The sequence below is a fragment of the Hermetia illucens genome, chromosome 1 (genome assembly GCF_905115235.1).
Source record: "Hermetia illucens chromosome 1, iHerIll2.2.curated.20191125, whole genome shotgun sequence".
NCBI classification, from domain to species: domain Eukaryota; kingdom Metazoa; phylum Arthropoda; class Insecta; order Diptera; family Stratiomyidae; genus Hermetia; species Hermetia illucens.
This window is the reverse complement of record NC_051849.1, coordinates 110,458,397-110,478,018: the sequence shown is the minus strand read 5'-3', so window position 1 is coordinate 110,478,018 and position 19,622 is coordinate 110,458,397. Positions and strand designations below refer to the sequence as shown.

General features: G+C 38.5%; 1 protein-coding gene across 1 annotated transcript in view; it reads left to right on the top strand.

The window, feature by feature from the left end:
- LOC119661658 (5-hydroxytryptamine receptor) overlaps positions 1 to 19,622 on the top strand; it is a 634,419-nt gene that overhangs the window by 368,848 nt on the left and 245,949 nt on the right. The window contains 1 exon segment of the mRNA XM_038071091.1: positions 8,947 to 9,267. Coding sequence (XP_037927019.1) covers positions 8,947 to 9,267 — 321 coding nt within the window.

The following is a 19,622-nucleotide window of genomic DNA, read 5'->3' as shown; positions in this document are numbered from 1 at the left end:
CTTTGTTCTTTTGAAAATTGTATTTCGAACGAGTTTAAGTCTTAACAATTCCAAAGGTTAACTCGAAGTGTTCTAATTCTATTCTGAACTAATTCTATTCAGAATTTTCAAGGAGGACAGATTACTTGCGCGTGTCCGCTCCGCTCTTAGACTCAGTCAAATACTTGAGTCAGAAAGGTACGCGTCGATCGTAAATGCGCTTGGATTTAAATGCAATGTTCTATAATTAATTTTCACTTAAGATTTCGTCAAGCAAGATGGCACACCGCAAGTGAACTCTGATCAAGGTTTAAGCCTTTGATTAACAATTATGGTCTAATTTCATATTTTAGTTCTAAATAGCACCGCAGGGAAAACATTCGTACAAAATAGATGGTCACCGTAGTGCTGCTTACGCGCCGCATGACACTGAATTCCGTTACACTAACAGTAAAAGCAACCTTACCTCAACAGATAAACGGCACACCATCTTGGAGGTTCTATCCTGTAATATCCGTCAAATAGGCATTTGGCCATACCTCGGCGTATGTAAGGTGTTTAAGTAATGTTATCATTGTCATTTGAACACTGCAGAAGAGACAGCAAGGAATATAGTCGATTTGTTTTCTGATGTCAAGTTTCCCTAAACTCAATGAAACATAGATTTTTTTTTTGTGGTCATTACAGGAGAAACGGAATGGAATAGAAACGGTCAGACTCCTCTTCGATAAAATATCTTTTCATATATTCCAGGATTATTGTAACCATTATCTTTGCGCCCCCAATTGTTGCATTGAAATCAATCGGCCCTTTTCTTCAGCACCTTGACAATCTTTCTCTTCTTTCAAGACTATGGTGAAACCATCAATCACAGCAGTTTTACTGCGCTGAAGAGTATTAATGCTTGAGGTGATTTGATACTAATTGAAAGAAATAGTCCACTTTTCCGTTTTGCTCGGATCTACGAAAAGTGGAATTTTATTGCATATAGTATGAAGTATATCGAGTTGTGATGCAGCGTTACCACTCTGAGGGTCTATATCTGCTTGAGAACATAAATTCCATCTCACCTTCATTTTACTTATTAATTTATTTGTCCAACACACAAGGGGACTAAATCTAAATATATTCACGTGACGGCACTAGAAACAAGGAGGTCCTACGCCATCGCTCCATCTCAGGCAGGGTCTGCCTCGTGTTCTTTTTCTACCATAGATATTAAACTTTCCGGGCTGGATCATCCTCATCCATGGGGGTTAAGTGGCCCAACCACCGTAACCTATTAAGCCGGATTTTATCCACAACCTGACGGTCATTGTATCGCTCATAGATCTCGTCGTTATGTACCTGATGGTCATGGTATCGCTAATAGATTTAGTCGTTATGTAGGCTACAGAATCGTCCATCCTCATGTAGGGGGCCAAAAATTCTTCGCACGATTCTTCTCTTGAACGCGGCCAAGAGTTTACAATTTTTCTTGCTAAGAACCCAAGTCTTCGAGGAATACATGAGGACCGGCAAGATCATTTTCTTGTACAGTAAAAACTTTGACCCCCATGGTAAGCCGAAATAGGCTCTGCTGGCTGCCAACAACCGTGCGCGGATTTCATCGCCGTAGCTGTTATCGGTTGTGATTTTCGACCCTAGATAGGAAATATTTTCAAGGGTCTCAAAGTTGTAGTCTCTTATCTTTATTTTTTCTGTTTGACCACTGCGGTTTGATATTGTTGGTTGGTTGGTCTTCGGTACTGCCATTACTACCATATATTTGGCCTTCATTGATCTGCAGCCTAAGATCTCGCGCCGCCTGCTCGATCTGCATGAAGGCAGCTTGTATGCATCGGGTCGTGCTGCTCTTATTTGGCCTCGCACATTGGTCATGGTCAGCCTAGCCAATCTTATCAATTTCGTCGGGATACCGAATTCCCTCATGGCCGTGCAGTTTTACCCTGGTTATGCTATCATCATCATCATCATCAACGACGCAACAACCGGTATCCGGTCTAGGCCTGTCTTAATAAGGAACTCCAGACATCCCGGTTTTGCGCCGAGGTCCACCAATGCGATATCACTAAAAGCTGTCTATCGTCCTGTCTTCTATACTTGGTGGTGGCAGTATTTGTCCGCCGTTTTCAGTTGGCGGGACCTCCAACTTACCGATGTTCTGGTTGTTCAGTAGTTCATCAAAGTATTCAATCCATCGCTCCAATATGCCCGTTATGTCGGAAATCAGATTTCCCTCTTTGTTTCGGCAGGATGAGCATCGAGGTATCTAAGGCTCCATCCTGCGGAATTGTTGGTAAAACTTCCGCGCCTGGTGCGGTCGTTTGCTGTAGTTTTCGAGTTCACAGACTTGTTGGTTCTCCTAGGCTTCATTTTTCTGTCTGCGAAGTCGCTTCTCCGCTCGCCGGAGTTCAGGATAAGTCTCTCTACGTTCTTTGGGAATACAACATTACCCGGTATACAGCATTCTTCCGTTCCATCGCTACATTCATCGTCAAACCAGTCGTTCCGACTTTTCTTGCGGCGGGGGCCAAGTATGTTATGGTCGTATTTATGATAACAATCTCCAGGTGATTGCAAAGATCATTTGTTGATGCTTCATCTCCATTATCTCTGTTGACTGCGGTTATTGCGGCATCCATTTCCCTCTTATAGGTGTCGCGGAGGGTTGTGTTGTGAATGGCTTCAATGTTAACTCTCGCCTGATTGTCAGAGGGGATTGTAGGTGGTGTTATTATTCGAGCTCAGGGCACCATGCCAATGAGATAATGATCCGAGTCTATATTGGCACCCCTGTATGTTCTGACATTGATCAAGACTGAGAGGTTCGATCAACACGTGGTCAATTTGGTTGAAAGTGATCCCATCTGGAGAGGCCCACGTTTGTTTGTGGACCGGAGCCAACGTATCGCCTGAATACGGGCTCTGTCCCTACTTGGCTATTAAAATCCCGAAGTATGATTTTGATATCATACTTGGGAAAGGCTTCGAGGGTTCGTTCTACTGCCTGGTAGAAGGTATCCTTCTCTGATTGTGCAGTCTTCTCTGTAGGGTCGTGAACGTTAATGAGGCTTATATTTCTAAATTTTGCCTCGCTAGCCCAGAATGCATAGCCGCTGGTTTATATTTTCAAAGACAATAACAGGAGGTTTAATTTTTTGGCTGACTAAGAAACCTACTCCGAGCACATTGTTTACTGAATGGCCGCTATAATATATGGTATAGCGACTCTTCTGCTGGAAACCGGTCCGTGTCCAACACATCTCCTGCAACGCTGTTACATCAGTTCTATATTGGGGCAGGGTATCGGCTAGCTGCTTGGCAGCTCCATTTCTGTACAGGGAGCGTTCCATGAGAAAATGCGCAAATCGTTATTCCATTTTCGTTATCGGGTTCGTCGTTTTGAAATCCATCCTGTCCGAGGCTCCTTCCGTGGCTTCGTAACATCGGTTTTACTTGTAGGATTGTCAGCCCTACCCAACCCCCAACCTGAAGGACCAGTTGGTTCAATTTCTCCCATTTTTAGGTGCAGGAGACTCAACTTCGTCCTTCTCCATCTGCAGCTTTTCGTTAAGTAAGAGCTCCCAGCGATCACCACGTGGAGGTGGAGATAGGATTTGGTAGTAGAGCTGTTGGTGTTGGTTCAGCATGCTCCATCATGGGTACCAATCCACGTTTCGCCCCGGTACTTATACTACCCTTTGACCTGCAATAGTCCGATTGAATTCTAAGTGTCGATGATTTGACAGTGAAATGTCGTCTAGCACTGGTCAGTCTCTAATTAACACAACAAATTTTTAAAGTGCAGATTGTTAGGTCAACTACTGCACTTCTTCTTGGCCTCACGAACGTAGGGGCGCCGTCTACGTTCGCAGCATCATCTGAAGTGGTGAAGTGATATAGCTTTTATCCTTCAGAATTGGGTTTGCTATTCCCTCAACAATCATGTTGAGCTTTCGCGTCAGAACTTAATAAGAATTCAAGGCCACTTAACTCCACATTCACTACCCGGATTTTTTAGTTCTTGAATCGGTGGTGGATACAGAGAAACATAGGGGAAGCTATGACAACAAAATTGCCGGCATCGTTACTCTCGACATTGAAGATGTTTTATCTTAAGAAAACCGATCCTACAGATTTTGTTAAACCTAACCCATTCTTTCAATCTTTCTCAATTACCCTTAGTTACGCGGAACTTTTCTCAATATGTCCACTTTTTTCAGGTTTTCTATTAATTATCCCTATCACTTTTTGTTCGGCTTCATATAGCACGCACCAAAACTTTCGAAGTGCCATTTCTGGAAGTGAATCTTTAGTTCCACCCTTGGTTTGGAATCTATGCTGGTGCTATAGAGCATTACGGTTTTAAGCGTAGGTTAAGCTTCATTCTTTTTCTGGAGACAATATCTTCAAATTTTTCCGTTTATTGTCCTTAAGAGGATCATCCCGTGTGTCGGATCCGTAGAATCGAATTTTTTTTGGCATCAGTTATATCTAGATGTAGTGTAGAATAAATGAGCAAAGTGATTTTTTGATATTCGGATTCATTCGGAAATTATAGTGTTAAACATGTAGTAAGTCACATGTCAGATTTATGTCGATCGCGTAATAAAGCCCGTACGACTGATATAAAAGTTTTTTTCTGAAAGACGCAAAATAGCGGAAAACCAAAGGGGAACTTGGATGCTCAAAGATCTCATAACATTGATTAGCTCACCTTCTTTTTAAGGTTTTGTGTGAAACAAAACCTTATTAGAATCGATTCGATGTCTGTCTGTCCGTCTGTCTGTCTGTCTGTCTGTCTGTCTGTCCGTCTGTCTGTCTGTCTGTCTGTCTGTCTGTCACAGCCGATTTATTCGAAAACGGCTAGAACGATTGTAACGAAAATTGGTAGGAGTATGTGATCTACCGTTCCCTTTACATGCAGTAACTGACGCATTTTGTGGTAACTTTAAGGGGGGCTCCCCATACATGTGAAAGGAGGGTGCAAAATTTTTTTTCACAGAATGTAGCCATGTGCGGTATCAAATGAAAGGTCTCAATTAGTACTTTTTGAAACTGGTTCAATATTTGATATTGGGTGAAACATAGGGGAGTGAGGGTTCAAAATATGACCCCCAAAAAGTGTAACAGGTCTCGTTCTCAGAACCTATCCAACCGAAAAAGCTGAAAAAAATCACAGTGGTGCATCTCTACGAAATCTAGGCCTCAAAATATATCCGGTTCCGATATCTGCACAAATAAAGTTAATAATAGTATATTTCCACATTTAAGAAATTTACTCGGCACCCCCCTTATGTTCATCGCAGAAGTACAAAATTTGGCATGCGTATAATGAAGAATATAATGCACAATTTGGTCAAGTTTGAAGAAAATCAAACTATTAGTAACAAAGTTATAGGGGGTAAAACTTTACATTTTTTTGTGAATTTCGCGCACTCTACAAATTGCATGACGTCATCATCACATATCAATTCGTCAACACCACAGCGAAGTAAATTCCTATGAATTGGGTGGAAAAGAATTATTTTGTTTTAGTTTTTTAATCATTTGTATATGAATATCAATTATTCCAACGAGACATGTGTGTATGTAGTATATGCGTGCTAATGAACTTTGCGGGTAGTGCCTAATTCTGATAGATATAAGATGTAAATCGGAAATATGGGTACGATCAATTTATATATGTGCCTATATGTGTACAGTATTCAAAAATAGGCAGTTTGTTTGTTTAGGCTGTACTATGTAGGTATGTCTCGTAGTTTTGTAGCTGTATACGGATAGAAAAATGTGCGTTGAAATTTCTTAGGTAAGATGAACACAAAACCTTTATACCCGAAGCACGAGCTTCCGGTATTCCGACTTGTTTCTATGATAATTAAAAACAGCCCGCTGGGAAGTTTCCCAGAGCTTATTGGCCTGTTATGCTAAGCAAGGAGGGTTTCTAAGTTGTCTAAGACATGGGTGCCTGAATCAAAACAAGTGAGCGAAAAGTGGCGATCAGGCTACTGCTGTTGAAAATGTGTTTCAATACAAGTGATAGAGAAAAAAGTCGGGTGTATATTTGACTGACCCTCGTAAATTACTACTTTCTATCAATTAATTCGAAAAGAAAGAAATGAGCGTTTTCCGAAGTATGGCAAAGATCTATGGTATCTATGAAAACACTTTCGTGAGGATCAAGTTTACTTCTACCCGTTGGGTACCCATGCCATTATATATCTCTCTTTTATTGTTTGTTTGGCTACTTCCGACCTGATGGGTTGTCTACTGTCTTTAAAATGTTAGATATCGCCTTCTGTTTGTAGTTAAGTCTAAAATTAATAGACCATTAGCTTAATCCCAACTACAATTTTATTTTATTATGTATATATATATTTCGGGAGCAACTTACTCCCTTCATCAGTACAAAGCTAATCTACTGTCCCCAATTGTTGGATCCACCGCCCTTAGATGCTCCTTTACTTGAACTTGTATCAAACCCCTCGTATGACCTAAATATTTTTTGGAGCAGTTGTTAGAAATCATGTGATATATAGTATCACACTGTTTTCATTGTTTCCTATCTGTGTGGCTACAGAAATGCGCATTTGGAATAAATAAAATTTCTTAATTGACATAAATGAAAGAGCTTTAGTTATTCACCCTGTATGTGTTTGGTTTATAGGATGCGGCCACCAATTGCCAATTAGGGGCAGAAGGGAATAATGCTTGGTACAACGAGTTCTAATCATTCTTTGCATATCGGTTTTCCCCTGGCACCTACATGCCCAAATTTAAGTCGGAAAAACAACATGCCCGTCTTTAAGTCTGCTGCAATATTCCTTAGCCCTACATAAACAAAAGTATTCTTCTGTGGTACATTTTAACGGTAAAATAATTTGTGTATAGTGAAAGCGTAATCCCATCACAAATTATTCTTGGAGCGGTTAGTTATGTTTCAAAACGTTGTGTATCATCCATTCACATATTTTTGGACATTGATAGAAACCCGTCACTTCCACGGCGTAATTACTTTTTCCATTCCTTCGAACAAAGGCTAATAATTATTCATTCTCCTTCCAAGCCCAAAGTAGGAGTCGAAACCAAGGGCCGGTTTATATCCGATCAGAATTCAGCCTTTTTAGGCTCGTTTCACATGTATAGTTCCATTCCGTTTGGTTCGTTTTCGGTTCTGTTTAGGTCCCTGTCGATAAATAAATGTAAAACCTATTCATTTCAGTGCGAGCATTCGGTGTGATACGCTTTCAATTGGTAGAGGAATAGACATCGAAATGAAACCAACACACCGTTTCACATTGTCAGCCGAGAACGAAACTGAACCGAATGGAACCGTATACATGTGAAACGAGCCTTACTATGCTTTGCTTCATCATTGTGATAAGTTTCACTTCCTGAAAGTTGAATTAACATTTTATTGTATGTTTATTTAATAAAAAACATCAATGGATATGGCAAATATAAAAGTAAAGAAAACATTCATAGCACACAATTCGTATTTAATTCTATTACACTCATCGGAGCGAGTGTTTTATAGACCAATCGTACCAACTCTTTGAGTAACTACTTTGAAGCAGAAAATAGCTATTCCGAAAATAGCAATTTAGTTGATGCATCTCTGAATAATCTTCTCGTTACTGCAGCCAACTTTGGCTGGAAAGCCTCTGCTTGCTACTGCCCCTTCACTCGCAGCACGGACATCCTTTGCAGAAGCAACTGTTTTATGCTTGCTGCACTTGAAGCAATGCATGGAATCGTCTCAACTGAATGCATGTGTACGTTTGAAAGAAAAACAGAGTCGGAAGATAAAAGCAGAATTCCTCCCTGTAAAGTATTTCCATTCATCTTATAAAGGCTTCATGGTGTTATGTGGAAGGCGAAACAATTCTAATTTGGAATGGTTTTCCTTGCGCTTTTTAGTCTAGTGAAGTTTCCTGTACTCCAGTGTTGCAAAAAGACCCTAGACTTCATACTCTGCATTGTATTGCAACTGCTTGTGTAAAGAATGCATTTTGATGAAAACTAAAATGAATGTTACGTAGTATCTGACTTTCGCGTACACAACGATTCGACGCTTGCCGGAGTAAAGATGATAGGTTCTCTTACGGAAGCAACAGTGCGTGTCAATCGGGACTAGCATTTACATCTCTAGCGAAGTAATTTCGCAGTTTTGTGCATATTGAGAACCGTGTCTAAGTCAGAACAAATTGGAAACTGCGATTGTCACTTAGAAGAGAAAAGAAAATAAATCGGCAAGCGGAAGCTAAGCGCTCTAGAAAGGAAAGGCTTTGTGATTTATGAATTTTTGGTTGCACGCCGTCCCATTTTAATGTGACGCTATCAATCTAAGATCTTTTTGGAACGAGAAGGGCCAATATACTAATTATTGCAGGGATTGCTCCAAAAGTTCTACTAGTTTTCTGGAGAATGTTGCAATCAAAGAATGAACCTAAACGAGTTAAATTCGTACAAGGCAGGGGTAGCTCATCAGATGCTGCCTCACCTCTGTCCTGGGAACAGCGTGGCCGAAGCGCTTCGCAGGTGTTATATAATCCTTTCTATAATTCATAAAATACAACATGGATTCGAAAAAGCTTGGCCGGAACTGGAAAATTTTTCTTTAGGGATGGAATAGTCCTAAGTCCGCATCTACTAGATGTAGACGCGTAGGATTTCGTAGATTCTGAATGTCTACCAAATTCCATGCCAGTAGGCGCAACTATTGCGTAATAAAATGAATGCTGCAGACAGATGGATCAACAGACGAACATATAGATAATGCGCCGATGTAGAAAAAATTGATTTTCACAACACCTTAAACAACAAAATGGCGTCATTCCTGCCTTAAATGGACGCAATTCCTATTTCCTTATACAAGGAATTTTTCAATATTTGCCTTCCAGAGATTTTAATTTAGTTGATGTGTTCCCCATCTCACTTTTCATCCTTTTCTCATCCTTACAGACACCTACGATTATATCCTGATCGATAACGGCAGCCCAGATTCCTATCTAATATCCTCCGAAGTGGACTCACCGTTTTTCCTTAACGGTTCTGTATCAGGAGTGCCTTCGGCGTCTTCTTCACTAGGCGGCGGTTCCTTGATTAATGCAACGCAACTTGAGGAAGAAAGCATCAATAACACTTTAGTACTGTTGAATAATGGATCCGGGACCATCACGCTCGGCACTAACCATTCTGCCGACTCGGATGATATTGCAGAGCTTATAATAATGGCAGCCACTTCAACGCTACTCGGCTTAATGATCCTAATAACAGTTATCGGTAAGTAAGTGAAATATTGCCTTTATGGGAGATTTTCCTTTTGAAGCGCTTACTTCGAATGGTATCTCATAAATACACTATGTCACTGCGAACAGTTTTCAGTTTTCACTTTTATCTGGTGCCCCAAATATTGACAGTTTAGTTTTTTTCATGAGTTTACTCATTTGCAATATTCACTCATATCGAGAGAGCTCAGCAGATTGAGGTTATAATAAGCACAGAATTATGTATAGAACGATGTCAGTATTGTAACTTAGCATCTTGCGGAAGTATATTCTCAGTCATTCAAGCTTTTCGAGTTTATTGTAATCATTGTAAACAAGTCGAAGGAAAAATTTGGCAAGTATTATTGTGCAGCTTGGAAGCCGCATCTCACTATTTATGTCGCTGTCGGGATGTTTACCAAAAACTAGTCAATGACACATTATAACCATACTAGATTCAAGTATAACTACATTGTGTAATCGGAAACTAATATGAAAACTGAAAACTACTTGTTTGCTGATGTATCTACATATATAATGCTTTAAATCAATCGCATAATTTTAACTTACCTGTTCCAATGATAAATTAAAAAATAGTAAACTAGCCCTTGGGTCAATTCTTGGTCAAATAAGGTCGTTAAACAATTTAGTTTTTCCATAATAACCCATACACACAGGTGTCTTAAGGAAACCATAAATGCTTTTTATCGCCATCAAGAAGCATCGATAGCGTCAACCGCACGAGACTGCTCTACGCAGTTGGAGCGGTTCAAAGAATCTTATAGCTATAAGCAGGGTGTCACATATCACTTGCTTCATCAAAGTAAAACCCCAGAGGAATTCGAAGTCCGAAGTAGAGTCCGCTAGGATTACATTTTTCACTGATAACGTTTGCTTATGTATGAAATATTGTTTCTGCCGAGGATGGTGCCGAACCTGATGTCTGCTTTACCGCATTGTCAGAAATCTGAAAACCCTAATTCCAACATCAAGTTGAACTGTATGGATAAGGAATACCGAGGTAGCAGTGGATAGGTCTTTGGCGTGGCCGAATTGATTACTTCTGCGCTGCATGTCGCGGAACAGTGGAAGAACAGTGGAAACTTTTCGGAAATTCCATGGGGAGTTATAGCACATCGCCCGACCGAAACCGAGGGATACAATGTGTAGGAATGGTTGACGTAGCCTCATTTGACTCGATCCATAGATACAGCTCCGGGGCTTCAGATGACATGATTCCTATCCTACTAATAGCGCAAATGACTGCCCTGGGCCCACACATCTGGAATATGTACCGCTCATGCTCAGCATACACTTACTGTAAAGGACATTTATTCCTAGGCCTGGGGAATCTGACATGAACTCAAAAGTTTTGGACTTTAAAAAATACTGTCGCGACAAGCCAGTATATAATTGATCTGCAATTTTTTATTGGACTCTTTACATGCTGGTGTGGAGGAAGGTTCACATTCTTTTCAGAAGGAAATGGACCGAAGTAAAATATCTTAGATGCAAAGGGGAACTTACCTCTCCCTTGCTACGGTTATTGGTTATGGACACCTTGCAATGGCTTCTAGAGGACGAGAGAATCTTCGCACAAGCATCCCAATATTCAACAACTTGGCGAACTGTACGCCATTCGATTACGAACTGATGCCTCCACAGCAAATAATAAAGGCGCTTGAAGTAGTTATTTGCTCCAGCAACATTAAGTCGAGTAGTTGCATGTTTCCATGTTAGTTTGGAGCCGAGACGTACTTCTAGATTTGTTATTGTTTACGCTAATTGAGTTTTCGCAACTGGCAAAGTGGATAATTATTGCGATAAATCTCTATACGGGCATTGCCGTCGTTGTCCATTCTTGACGATGTGTTTCAACTTCCTGCGGAGTTTTTATGAAGCTTCCACTTTTCCATTGTTCTGAGGCAGGTAGTTCTGAGAAGCTCGCTTCATTTGCCTGCTATTTATGGAAGGTGGGATCCATTACGTAGCATAACCCTCAATGGAGTTGTCACCTCTGAATAATAATAAAGCCATCTTTAGTATCCTTGGCAACTAGGCGGAATGTTGGAAATGTTTTTCTAGAAACAAAACCGTTTGGTCTAAGGCCAGTTTTGTGAAAATAATAAATTTAGAATGTCCAAAAATTTCATGTAGTTCGATTGATATGTGTAGACACTATTATTAAATAACCTAAGCAACGGTGGCTTGATACGCTGGATGGGGATTTGGAAAGCCTACGAGATTGCACCCAGATCAGGCATTCGATAGAGCCAAATGGCGAAGCCGATCACGACGAGCTGACCCCGCTTGTGAGCGGGACAAAGGCTGAAGAAAAAGAAGACTATTATTAAATAACCAGCAAATGTCACTTCGTAAAATCATTGAACTTATGTGGCCAAGTCGCTTGATATCGGATCCTATTTCCTCCTGCTCTTAGTCGTTATATCTACTACTTTTCCGATGTTCTATGTCATAAAAACAAAAACCAGGAATATTCGAATTTGTTATGAGTTAAATGTGCTCTCCAAATTAACAGTACATTACTCTTACTTAGATAATTGCCTAGCATTTGCATTTTTTTCGTCCGGATAGCTGAGTGGTTAGAGCGCAAGGCTGTCGTACGGAAGGTCGCGGTTCAAATCTCACTGATGGCAATGGAATTTGTATCGTGATTTGACGTCGGATACCAGTCGACTCAGCTGTGAATGAGTACCTGAATCAAATCAGGGTAATAATCTCGAGCGAGCGCAATGCTGACCACATTGCCTCCTAGTGTACCGTTACGGTCTTGAATGAAGTGCTCTAACACACTTCAAGGCCCTGATCCAACATGGATTGTTGCGCCAACGATTATTATTATTATTATTATTATTATTATTTGCATTTTGTTCACATCATCTTTGAAAGATGTTTTCTATAGAAAACAAAAGTTGGGTCATTGTATACTTGAGTGGAACTAGCAGGAGGTTCTGGGAGCCAAGGTTGGGGGAGGGGAGGCGGATTTTTTGGGACGGACCTCATCTATGTAACTGACAGGTCCATAGGTTGTGCTGCAGTTGTCATTTGTGCAATAAGCTATCAAGTTTGGTTGTTAGGTTGGGGTGCATTATTAGTTAATATCTCCAAATAATGAATAGAACCTATTATCGGGACCGTTTAATATGTGAGCCATGTTACTATTAAATACACATTTCTATGATGGGCAACTTATCAGGCAACCAAAGATATTGGACTTCATGGCATTGTATAATCAGCAATACAATGACCGCCTTTTCTTAATGTATTAATATAGACCCCAGGCCGTATCATCAAGAGACTGACAATTTGGTACGAAAAATCGAGATTACCAGCAATAAAGAAAATTAACTCTGGGGACCGGCACGTTTGTATGAATTAGCACGAAATACGAATAATCGACGTAGGAATTATCGGGATCCCACTGTAATATAAAACTTGAAAGTTTGGCTGCGTAGAGTCCCAACAAGTAGGAACAACTGCATACTATAGAGATTGGGCTCGTATTGGGTTCGGCAGGTAACCGGTAATAAAGGTGAGTAAAATTCCTACTTAACAGCTTCGTAGTATAAAAGTAATTTTTAAAGTTTGTGTTGTGTTGTGACAAAACTTATTAAAATCGATTCAATATCCGTCTGCCCGTCTGTCCGCCTTTCACATCAGATTTACACGGATATCACTGTATCGATTATCACGAAATATGGTCAGAACATGTGGTCTATGTGTCCCTTTACATGCAGGGAGTCTTTGGGATCAAGGGGGTATGCAAAAGGGGGTGGTGTACATTTTTTTTACGAAATATAGTCATGTGGGGTTTTATGCAACTATTACTTTTCGAAATTGATCTTAATTTTAATAATATTTAATATCTACACATGTAAAGTTAATGATAGTACATTGCCATATTTTATAAATGCTCCCGAAGGAGGTTAAGTTTATTCTTGAAGTAGTATTATAGGCGATAATATAAGGCACAAATCAGGGAATTTTGAACTCGATCTGATTATTATTAACAAAATTTTGACCTTCTAAGGTCGAAATTTCACATTTTACGTATTTATTGCTCTCTAAGCCGTGTATAATATCATAGCCACATAAAATAAACTTATATGAATGGCGGCTTCCATGGAGACATTTTAGTTTTCTTGTCTTTTCAGTTTCATTTCATTTATTTTCTCAATAGTGACTTACAACTAGACAATAATCACTTAATGCTAGCTTAACAACGGCTAATAGACCTTAACGCTATCAAACGGGTGACTATTACATAGTTTAGCCAACCCGACCTTCTCTGTAATTGACTTTACTGTGTATATTCTTATTTATATACATCGATCGTGACAATTTTTTAATAGGACTTTGCATTTTCAAACTGCGCCCGCACTAAAGGCGCGAGAAAGGTATGAATTTTACTTACTTAACCTAGTTAAAAATAACAGTAGTAAGGGATGTACCCTCAGCATAAGCTCTGTGTGTTAGAGGGAGATAGCATGCTAGAGCTTTTAAGCTTTCATGCTATCTCGCTCACTCCGTCTCTTTCGCACTATGAGCTTTTTGGGTGCGCGCCTTGGGTAAGTGGTGTGCGCCTTGGGTAAGGGGTGTGAGCCTGTGCTGTGGGCTTTGGGCTGTGAGCTTTTAGTGGGGGCTCTGGGTGTGAGCCTGTGCTGTGGGCTTTGGGCTGTGAGCCTTTAGTGGGGGCTCTGGGTGTGAGCCTGTGCTGTGGGCTTTGGGCTGTGAGCTTCTAGTGGGGGCTCTGGGTGTGAGCCTGTGCTGTGGGCTTTGGGCTGTGAGCTTCTAGTGGGGGCTCTGGGTGTGAGCCTGTGCTGTGGGCTGTGAGCTTTTAGTGCTGTGGGCTGTGAGCTTTTAGTGGGGGCTCTGGGTGTGTGCCTTGGGTGAGGGTGCCTTTGGAACCTTTGGGTTTGCGACTTGGGAACGGGGTGTTGCTGTGTGTGTGGGGGCCTGTGCTTTGTCGGGGGTTGTGTCTTGGGGATATTAAGCTCTATTGCTGTTTCTCTTGTTTTTCTATGTGTCTCGGATATGTTTTGCTGTGTTTCTGAGATAGCGATCTTTTTCAAGTGCTTTTTGGGGAGTGTCAAGTGGTTTGTGTGCCTTTATGGGGTATCGATCTTTTTGGTGTGCTTTTTGTGGGTTATTAAGCTGGTTTGGTGTGTATATGAGATAGCGATGTTTTCCGAGTGCTTTTTGGGGAGTGTCAAGTTGCTTGTGTGCCTTTATGGGGGTATCGATCTTTTTGGTGTGCTTTTTGATTTATTAAGCTGTTTTGATGTATTTGCCTGGGTATCGGTCTTTGCGGTGAGTGTCTTGGTTGAAGTGGGGTCTGTGGGGTTCACGGCGGGCGGCTAAGGTGTGGGCTTTAGGTGGTAGGCTTCGCCGCGGGCTTGAGGCGGTTGGCTGGCCGATGCAGATTTTGCGGTTATCATTGCTGACTTGGGAGTTGGGATTAAGTTTAAATGAAAAAGTTCGTTAAAGTTCAAATATTTATTTTATTAAACTTATTTACACATACATCATTCAATATTCTTTAAATTAACAATATGTGTACACTTATTTATATATCTTTCTCGATATCAAACAATGACTCTAGAAATTTATTTCACAGTATAACGTAAAAATTTCATATACAAATTATGAAATTCATTACAAATCGGGTGGTGATGTCATTTAAAATTCTTATAAAACTATTTCACAATATTATTCGACATTTTGAAATTACAGTGCATAAGCTGAAAAATTATTATTTTGAACAAATTTTATTTTGAAATAATTGTGTTCCTGCACATCCACTCCTTCGAAAACGAAATAGTGCTCCTGAATAGCGTTCAGCTCATCGACCTGCTTCTGACTACGAATCCTTTCGGAGAAGCGAGGGGGTAAGAAAACAAAATTGTTATTACTAAAATGGACTGTCAAACGCTGTCCAAATTTAGTTTTAACAAGCTTGAATTCGGTGATGAGATATTTCTTACCCACCTCTAAACTGGATATTGACACATAGGTCTGGGGTAACGTTTCGCTGACATTGTTCAGGATTTCGATGGTATTCTAAGGAAACAAATAATAAACTGTTGTAAAATATTTTCCAAAATAAATCAAGAAAATTGTACTAGCGACCCAAACTTGAAGTTGGCGCTCGGTTCTCTTGGGCGCATCGAATTTTATTTTAAAACCAATTTACTATCGAAATGGAAGAAATATTAGCGACCCATACATAAAGTTGGCGCTGAGTTTTCTTGCGCTAAAAGCACATAGAATTTTACTTCAGAGATTTTTTTTTTTAGTTTCGGAGACAGATTTTTTGTGTTTCATCAAAGTTAAAAAGTATATAATAGCGACCCAAACATAAAGTTGGCGCTCAGCTTTCTTGCGCTAAAAGCGCATTGAATTAAATAAAATAAACTTACCATGTTTCTATAATGCAGCCTTGCAAATGATACTTACCTCCAGCAGAAATTCCTTTTATACATGTCTTCGCTACATGAGAACATCATATAGCGATCATGAAGATATCTACATAGCTCATAAAAAATCGTCATCATCATGATACTTGCCTTGTAATTTATCCAGGACAGTTTTGTGATGTTTTATGAAATGAATTACACAGCATGTAAACTTCCTACAAATTCATAATACTAACATATGCAACCATATGCCTGCGAACAAGATTCCGCAGATATTTGTCGTATAATTTATTGCAACATTTTGTATGATTTTCAAAATGAATAAAAACAAAAACAAAATACATTGGCCTAAGATATTGCGATCATGAAGACAAGTTGCCCGTCAAAAAAAAAAAACAGTGGTAATGCTTATCTCTTGGTTCTTTGAGTTATCCACTGCAACTTTTTTGATATTTTTATATTCTCTGAAAGCAATTACCCGACATCTGCAATTTCATAATTCCATGCAACCAATTGCTTGGGAATAATATACTTGTCTTATGGCTTATATTATACTTACCAGCATGCTTACCAACAAAAAGGGAATTGCATATGCTTCCGCCTTGATTTATTGATTGATTGATTGATGCGAAATGATGCATAAAAATGCAATGGACTAAGATACTGCGATCATGATGATGTGTGACTTGTGAATAAGAAAAAATACGCATGCATATGCATTGATTTATCCGGTGCAGTTTTATATTTTTATGTTCCTTGAAAACATTTACCCGACATCTGTAATTTCATTATTCCATGCAACCAAATGCTTGGGAATAATATACTTGTCTTATGGTTTATATTATACATTTCGCATGTTGCGTAAAACAAAACAAAAACTGTATGGAACCATTGCGATCATGGAGATATGCATAAATTACTTACCAACAAAAAGGGAATTGCATATGCTTCCGCCTTGATTTATTGATTGATTGATTGATGCGAAATGATGCATAAAAATGCAATGGATTAAGATACTGCGATCATGATGATGAGTTACTTGTGAACAAGAAAAATACGCATGCATATGCCTTGATTTATCCGGTGCAGTTTTATGATATTTTTATGTTCACTGAAATTAATTACCCAGCATCTGCGAATGTAAACTCCTTACAATTTCATTTGTCTGTTGATTTATTGCAATATTTCCCATGAAAAAATACACGGAACCAAGAGATTGCGATAATGATGATGTGTTACTTGTGAACAAGAAAAATACGCAGGCATATGCCTTGATTTATCCGGTGCAGTTTTATGATACGTATAAATAGTGCAAATTTCAAGTGGAAAATCCACAGAAATTTTGAAACGATCAGGAAGGAAGGTAGCATTGGGGTAAGAGTCTTTTGCAAATTTTTTTTCAACAATTATGATATTAACAGGTTTTCTAATTTCATTTCAGATTCAGATAAAACGAACAATAAAATAAAGAACCAGTACCGTTGGCTTATTAGCTAAGGTATTTGATAATGAGCTTTTCAGCTCTTTCAAAATAACAAAAAAAAAATATAAAAGAAGCATACAGTAGAACAAAATTTTCTAAAAATGTCTTTCACTTTTAATTTAATTCAGCTGTTACAAAATTCTGTTGCTTTGGGTAAAGAGTTTTGCTTTGAGGTGATGAACACTGTTATTAGTTACTTGGAAAAACAAAAAGTTTCAATAACAGTGCAAGAAATAAATTCATTTTTCAAGATTCTTCTTGAATGTTCCAAGCAGTTTAAAATAAATCAGGATGACGTAGTTTTTCATAAATTTTTCAAAATTATAGATGAGTGTCCAGAATTGTCAGATTGTTCAACTACAAACAATAGTACCAATAGACCAGCAGTTTCCACTTCATCGATATGTGTAGCTACTACTGTTACGAATGCGCGTAGTAATAGCAATAATCAAAATTATCAAGTCGGTTCAGGATTAAAAGAAAAAATTGAACTAATTTCAAAAAAAGTGACAAATTTCAAGAAATTTAATGTGATGGGAGTAAAAATGGTTTTCCGACTGAATGAGTTTAAAGATCCTGAGGAAAATATTTTGGAAGGTCTTAGAAATACCTTTAACGAAGTTGTAAATGAAATCGTGAAAAATTCTAAGGAGGGTAGTAAAATTTCAATGTATATTTCATTGCCAAACTCGCCGCACGAGAAACCTATATGGTCTAGTTTAAGACCTGTAAGCGAGCTAAATGGCGAACACATTCTATCATTAATATCAAGCATTAATCAGTCAAATTCAACATTTCTTTCAGACGACATTATACAGATTGATGCAAATATCGTCAATTTTCCATTTGGGAAGGGTAGAATTAATCCAAAAATGCTAAGTGAAGCTGACGTCCTATTGAAAAAAACTAGCGTTGTAGATGTTGGCAAAGAAGGGGATGTCCATTGTCTTCCGAGAAGTATTTGCTATGTTTTGGATAGTGAAATAGCAAAAAATAGTTTAAGCAAGGCAGCTAAAAAACTTTGTAAACTTGCAAATGTAAATGTGAGTGAAATAAATGGTTGTAGCTTACTAGATCTGTACAAATTTCAAAAGTATCTCAACAATTATCAGATTGTTGTGTTCAATGATGTCACTGATCCAAATTCTATACTATTTAAAATTCCATATAATTTTTTTATGACCGAAATAAAAAAAATTTACCTGTATTATTCCGCATTACAAAACCATTACTACGTTATCAAATCGCTTACAGCCTTTTTTAATAAGAATTATACCTGCAATTATTGCGATAATGTCAGCAATTACAGATTTCATAAATGTGCAATGAAGTGTCCATACTGTTATTGCTATCCTCCTTGCCAATTTACTTCTACATTGAGGGATTGCCTAAAGTGTAATCGATCGTTTAGAGGAGAACACTGTTATCTACAACATATTCAGAATAAAATTCGTAAAGATAGTGTTTGTGACTCCTTACAAATCTGTAAGATATGTAACAAGTTCTTGAACTTTGTTATTAGAGGTAAAAGAGATCATACATGTAATGAGTACTATTGCCAAACATGTTATAAAGTAGTTCCACAAGAACATCTATGTTACATTCAACCATACCGGGGGAAAGGTAATTCACGTTTTCTAATTATTTTTTTCGACTGCGAAACCACACAAGATACTATTTACGGTGCATCTCCAGATACACATTTACATATTGTAAATTTAATAACTGCCCATCAAGTGTGTTTTTCATGTTATAATGACTCTGACATATCAAATGATTGTGTCAATTGTGGTAAAAGAGAGCATATCTTCCAATATAATGAAGACATCGATGTTGTGAAGCAATTTGTCGATTACGTGTTTATGACGCGATCTTATGTGACAAACATTATTTGCGTTGCGCATAATTTTCAAGGCTTCGATGGACACTTTCTAATATCAGAACTTTTGAATAGAAAATTCGCCATTAATCCTGTAATGAATGGCACTAAAATAATGAAACTAACTTGTAAAAATGTTAGTTTTATTGATTCTTTAAATTTTCTGCCATTTCCTTTATCCAAATTTTCTGATGTGTTTGGATTTGAAAATCATAATAAGGGTTACTACCCATACTTTTTCAATACAAAGGAAAATTTTAATTATATTGGGAAATACCCGACACCAAAAATGTATGGTTACAATTCAATGAAGCAAAAAGAGAGACAGAAATTCTTAGAATGGTATAGTTCAAATTGTACAAAAATGTTTAATAATAAAAATGAAATGTTAAAGTACTGTATCAATGATGTCACTATTTTACGTTTAGGATGCTTATCCTTTATGAAGGAATTTCTGGAAATAACTGCGGTTAACCCTTTCACAGAATCCTTAACAATAGCATCTGCCTGCATGCTGGTATTTCGAAAAAATTTCTTAAAAGCTCAAACCTTGGCTATCATGCCAAAAAATA